The sequence below is a fragment of the Centroberyx gerrardi genome, chromosome 6 (assembly GCF_048128805.1).
Source record: "Centroberyx gerrardi isolate f3 chromosome 6, fCenGer3.hap1.cur.20231027, whole genome shotgun sequence".
Classification (NCBI taxonomy): domain Eukaryota; kingdom Metazoa; phylum Chordata; class Actinopteri; order Beryciformes; family Berycidae; genus Centroberyx; species Centroberyx gerrardi.
The window spans coordinates 11901165-11907537 of NC_136002.1; the positions used below are offsets into that span (position 1 = coordinate 11901165).

The 6373-nt window shown below is 41.0% G+C and overlaps 1 protein-coding gene across 1 annotated transcript; it reads left to right on the forward strand.

The window, feature by feature from the left end:
* The first annotated feature begins 169 nt into the window (after window positions 1–169).
* Window positions 170–3365, forward strand: rps25 (ribosomal protein S25). Its single transcript, XM_071917852.2, has 5 exons — window positions 170–240; window positions 838–927; window positions 1086–1269; window positions 3075–3173; window positions 3298–3365. The coding sequence occupies exons 1-4, from the start codon at window positions 238–240 to the stop codon at window positions 3167–3169; spliced, it is 372 nt and encodes a 123-aa protein (XP_071773953.1). The 5' UTR covers window positions 170–237; the 3' UTR covers window positions 3170–3173; window positions 3298–3365.
* The last annotated feature ends 3008 nt before the right edge of the window (window positions 3366–6373 follow it).

The window sequence follows — 6373 nt, forward strand, 5'->3', positions numbered from 1 at the left end:
ATGCAGATTGTGTTCTTTGGGGGGTTTGTGTCGCTTTTCTTCTTTGTGTTATTCAAAAACGTAACTATATATGCAATACATTGTGGCGAGCCAATAAAAAAAATAGCAAATGTTAAGGTTAAAACAGAAGAAACTCAATTTCCCATAACACCCCTTTCCATATCCGCATGTACAGGTTGTCTAAGGGGCGCTTGCACGGGTGAACTTCCTTTCGCTCCGACATCTTGACGAGGAAACATGGTGAGAATAGTTATCACACGTATTGTTGAACTAAACTATAAATTAGGCATATTTTTGTGGTACAGTTGCAGCTCTAATTAATCGGAATATCTAGCGGTGTGAATGTGCTTAGCTACAATGTGAAGAGAGCGTTTAGATGGAGCATTTAATAGTCAAAGTTCGTTTGCTTAGCAGCTAGCTAGCATGCTAATGCCACCATGCTTCATTCCGCTGTGTGCTTACAGAAAATTAGCCGACCAAAGTTGACATTCACAAGGCTGGACACATGGCAATAACTACACCCGCATTTGTATCCATAGCACATAAACTACAGTAAGAGGCGCTAACAGCAATCATGAAAATAGCCATACCTGCTAATACAGTAGAAATACTCGCACAGGACGCAGGCAAGGCCTTCCCATGCCAGCAAGCCTAGCTAAGCCCAGGTTGCTGGCTTGTCCACCGGCCAGGACAGTCTTTATTTTCCGTTACATAGCTAAAGCGGCATCTTTCTTTCATTAACATACTGAAATAGGGATATGTACTATGTCTGTTAACTTCAGTCTGGGTGTAAGACAATCGGATGGGATGTGACAATTTGCTATCCTCTTCTTTTAGCCTCCCAAGCAAGACAAGAAGAAAGACTCTGGGAAGTCCAAAAAGGACAAGGACCCAGTCAACAAGTCTGGAGGCAAGGCCAAGAAGAAGGTATGCTTCTGGTTACCAGTGGTTAAAATATACTAATAGTTGGCACTTTTCCTGTGTTCTTGGTGTGATGTAGATGCTGAATCATATCAGTCCTGTCTAAAAGGTTAATTGCTGTGTTTTTTTTCATTCAAACCAAACTTTCCTTTTTCTCTGAGCAGAAGTGGTCCAAGGGAAAAGTGAGGGATAAGCTCAACAACCTGGTACTCTTTGACAAGGCTACCTACGACAAGTTGTACAAGGAAGTGCCCAACTACAAGCTCATCACCCCTGCCGTTGTGTCCGAGAGGCTGAAGATCCGTGGCTCTCTGGCCAGGAACGCCCTCCAGGAGCTGCTCGCCAAAGGTGTGAACTTCACCTTTTCTATCTATGACCCCAAATGGTGCACATTTAATTGGGAAACTTCAATTAGCGGCACCCCTGTTCTTCAGTTAAAACTGATATTTGCATCGAGGGCCCAAGGTCAAGGTGTGCTGGTAGAGCTCGGCAGCACCCTGATCTTTACTTTCTGACTTTACATATTAAAGCTTGGTGGAAGTCGGAAATTCACACCTCTTTGGATCATTGTTTACCATTCCATGTGAATAGTTAATAGTATTTACTCATTCAGGACATTAAATCCTCTATAAATTACCACACAAAGGGATGCTTATTTACTCGCCTGTTAAACAAGATTCTGTTGACTTTATGTTGCAGAAAATTGGCACAAATTTAATGGCTTTATGATAGAAGTTTTGGTTCTAAAATCAAAGCTTGAGTCTGGGGAGCCCCTGCAGAATTGCTTTTTGCTTGATAGTCGGTCTGGCAGAGTCATTTGTGTGAATAGTGAAAATTTAGCCAAACGAACAGAAAAATAAGATGCCTGCATACTGTGCATAGGTTTGCACTGAATGATATAATGTTTTGAGGTGGATTTGTGATTATAAACAAGAAACATGGGTGAATGTTTTCTCAGACCTCCACTAAGGAATTTCCTGTGCCACAAAGCATGTCTTTTGCTTTACAAACTGGGGTGGGTGTAGTTCTAGCCCTGACTACAAATTGGCAACAATAACATGGTGGCCTATCCGCAGTGTTATGTTACCATTATCCTATGAATATGGCACATTGCCGTCAGCGCTGCTCATTGGCTGTCATTTATTTATAAACACCCACGACTTAATTGAGGAAACGTGCCACAGCATTTGTATTATTAGCGACAGCTCCATCAGTTGGTCCTTGGTCATGGTAATGTGTATGGCTAATGGACAGCGCAGCTTCTGTCCTAACATTGCATAAGTTCGATGTTGGTTATGTTTAAATAATTTGGGCTACTTTCTGTAAAACGTTCCACTAAGTTAAAATTGTTGAATGGCTTGTGTATAAAAAAAAAATTATAAATAAGCAGATGGTTCAACAGTAAATGCTGTTCGAAAATGTCTGGAAATATGGTACACCAGATGTCCAGCAAACGCGTTGACTTGGATATCTAACAATGAAAGTGTTGGCCCTTCAGCATCTTGCTACCTGTATTACTTGGAACACATGAGTTTTGTGCTGTAAATAATTTATTACCAGAAAGATAGCCTGTTTCCCCTGAGTGAGGTAGAATATTTGTCAACATCACTTAAAAGAGTTTGAAGATTGTAATGCGTCCATGAAACTATTTTTGTAGGCTGCATTAATGTTATGTGAGAGATCCTGTGTATATTCAATGCAAGGGAACTGTTGGAGCTAACCCTTTAAATTGACATGTTTTTTATGGTAGTGGTCTTGTTCAGGCACAATTTTGAGAAGAGACGGCTAAATCAGCTGCATGAGTCTGGCCAAAACAAGAACAAAGTATATTGGGAGTGTTTACAATTTGTCCTTGTATCAGAAGATACGCATCCAAATGGGACAGAATCAGTATCAATTACCTCTGGGTAACTTGTGAATTAATGCAGTCCGTGGCATTTAGGCACAGTCTCTGTGACAGTTTAGACGTGACCTCTTGCACATTGCTGCTGTCCAAATGAGTTGCAGTGCACCTCGACTAAAATAACTAAACCTGTACAAAATGGTGAAAGTATTTGTGGAGTTGGATGGGAGTAAATTAGAAGTGGGATGCTGCTAAAGAGGACAAGGACTGATGCAACGTTGCCTAACATGATTCATGTTTTTTTCCCTAGGCATGATCAAACTGGTGTCCAAACACAGAGCACAGCTGATTTACACACGTAACACCAAGGGTGGAGATGAGGAGGCAGCACCAGAGAAATCATAAGCAGGTGTGATTACTGAATTGGTAGATCTGTGTTCATTTCACAGATATTTCACACATATCTTAACGGTATATCAATTTGAACTGATGCATTGAACTGCAGCTTAATGTTTTTCCCCTTTGTTTTCCAGGTTCTACTGTTTTTGTTTCCTGTGATGAGCTCTTTGTAATGAAAGGTGAATAAAAAATGTAAAGACAAGTCTTGTCTGGGTATTTATTTTCTCTACTTGCACTGTACACCATGCCCTCAACTGCTGGTTCACCTGCCATTTTGGCAATTGGGTATCTACCTGCTATGTGAAATTCATATTAGGAATATTTTATTTGTAGTCACTGTGCAGGTAGATTTTCATAGTGTTATTGAAGAATTTATGGTCAGGGAGTCTAAAGCAAATTAGTCAAATGCTGAACTCCACATGGTTCTATACTGCAAACTATGACATCATAGTATTGCCATGATGTCACATGCATTTCCTACCAAATACAGTGCTTTACCGTATACACAGCTCACTGGATGTGGCTGTCATTTGATTATGATCACATGTTAATTCATTACAATCACCTGTTTTACTACCAAGATGGCCATGTGCTGATGTAACAGCATATACTATGAATAGTGTTTGGGATTCTAGTGAGTAAAGCATCAAACGGACTAAAACGTGGGTGTTATTACAAGGTCAAGACTACAGTGATACTGCTGCCTTTGTACAAAAACACTCAAAACAGAACTACTGACATAAAAAATAAATCGACTTTTTAAGCTGATTGTGTCTTAGTGTTTAGAAAATGCAATTCCCTTTAATAATACGTGTGTGTCCATGGAGCATAGCTAACGCATGAGGCAGACGTGTGGAGCGTAGTGAGCATCATGCTGTCAAAACGGCGCACCGGGGAGCAGAGATGGGCGCTGTGGGCCGACTCGGGGTCCCCTCCTGGCACCCTGCCGCTGGGTGCCTTCACACCTCATTGGGTGCGTTGTGTTCAATTACTATCAGCGCCTTTCCTTTGTAATGGAACTCTTCAACTCCGCTTTCACTGCTTGCACCTGGTGTTGTCATCCAGTAAATTCAAAGGGACACCCCGACTCGTCTGATCTTGTTTTCAGTATAAGGTGGATCGTTTTTAACTTTCTGCAGGAGATTCATCATTTATGTGTCTTCCAATGCGCTGTGAATAGCCACGGGCAGCGGAGGGTTATGAGTTATTGATAAGAAGTGGTATGAAATGAAGAAGCTATCTTCGCTGTCAGTTTCGCTAGCTGGGGGCCTGGAAGACAGAGCAGCCTCGTGATGGATGCTGTCAGATGTCCCTTTTGTCACTGCGCAGCGCTACCTCCAGCAGTACTGGCAAAACAAACTGCAGATGCGCATCAGTGACAGATGCACCACCTAGCGGCCACCGTCAGCTCCTCTGGCAGGTCTGCCTGCGAGAGCAAAAAACAATTACTGCCACTATTTTTCAACGGACGTGACTTCTCGTTGATTTACCTCATGAATGGCTTGTCTTTAAGAGTCGAGGTGTGTCACATTGAAATGCGTGTTGCAGGAATGGCTTGCCCCCATCTCCCTTCACAAAATTGGATTTCATAGTCAAGATCCATATATTTCTAAACAAATCTATCCATCATCTGGGGGTTTGCTCCTTTCCGATGGAGGACTCTAGTTATGTCCTGCACCACGGCATATTAAAGCGAACAGTGTCAAAGCATGCAGCTACTGGTGGCCTGTGATATATTAAAAATGGAAGCACTTGTTTCTTCACATTATAGGGTGGCACTGGGGCAACTTGCTGACAAATTGTCTTAATTCTCTTGTAGTGTATTGGATAACTTTTATTTGTTTTGGGTATGTAAGTGGTATCATGCTATTGTCAAATAGGATTTGCACATACGGATTTTTGCGAGAAACAGATTACCCATTTTCCTTTATTGATCTAATGAAATATGATTGATTGTCACGTACTAAATAAATAGTGCATTGATTACCTCTTGAAACAAACCATCAGTTATATATGTGGATAGGGAAAATCTATTTTAGAAAGAATTCACATTATTCCTCAGGTTTCAGGTAGTACAATCAATGTTTGTGAACAAGGCCTAGGCTACTTTTCTAAATACAAAGAGCTAACACTAATCTGATGTTTTAGGAGACTTTCCCAGAGCTGCTTCATTGAAAATGAGTGGGATTCTGGTTTTGTGGGTTCATTCAAGCATTTATACCCACATTGTATAGAGTGCAAACAATCTTCTCTTTGTATATATTTTTTTTATTTTATTAAACAGAAAGGTTAATTAAAAAAAAACAGTAGGCTACCTTTACTCCCAGAAATATACCCTGATTACTGTTTTGTTTTATTTATGACCTTTAGGTTTAGATTTCAGGTACTGCTCAAATCTCCACCATCAATAAATGTTTTTCATTACTCATTTACTCATTACTTTTATTAAGCATTTCATTCCAAAATGAAATATCCACAATTTGAAAAGGGTGACTCCTACTCTTACAAAGTGTTAAACGGCACAAAATTAGACTGAATGAGTTAACTTAAATCTGTAGTTGTCAAAATGATAACACTTAAAATACTAATACAGAGTGGATCCTCTATTATATTTTAGCATTATCGACCTTCTTTCCCCCAAAAAACGGACATAAAACGTTTTGGAAATGAACCATATTTGGTGACCATGAAATAGACAGAACAGAGCACTATTCCGCTCAGCAAACCACTTCCATTTCAGCCACTGCTACAATTACACCCCTCTGTCTATTAATACCCTCTGCCTGTTGCCTGTCTCCTCTGCCACACTGACTGACTAACTGCCCTCTTCAAGGTCCAGCCGTTCTCCCCGGCTGTCACACAGCGGAGCTATCTGAAAGGCCAGCTTAACTTTGTGTTGAGAGCCATGACTGAAGTCTCAAATTAGACTGGACTGGAGCCTGGGGTTGGGCAGTGGAAGTGACTCACTGGTATGCATGACAATAAATGGCAGAACCCAGATTGTGTTAGAACTCTGTTTTGGTTTGGTTTTCATATGGGTGGTTTCTCTGAGAGTGAGCTCCAGAGAAATACCTCTCCAGAGATGCTTCATTCTGCTGTACACTCTCTCTCTCTCTCTCTCTCTCTCTCTCTCTCTCTCTCTCACACACTCTCACTCTCTCTCTCTCTCTCACACACACACTGAGGATCATCAAATGTGTAGGAAGGGTA

Bases quoted from the DNA above. Each gene is read 5' to 3' on its own strand.
- rps25 (XM_071917852.2), top strand. The intron at 928-1,085 runs GTATGCTTCTGG...TTCTCTGAGCAG, and splicing joins GAGGCAAGGCCAAGAAGAAG to AAGTGGTCCAAGGGAAAAGT. The intron at 1,270-3,074 runs GTGTGAACTTCA...TTTTTTCCCTAG, and splicing joins CCAGGAGCTGCTCGCCAAAG to GCATGATCAAACTGGTGTCC.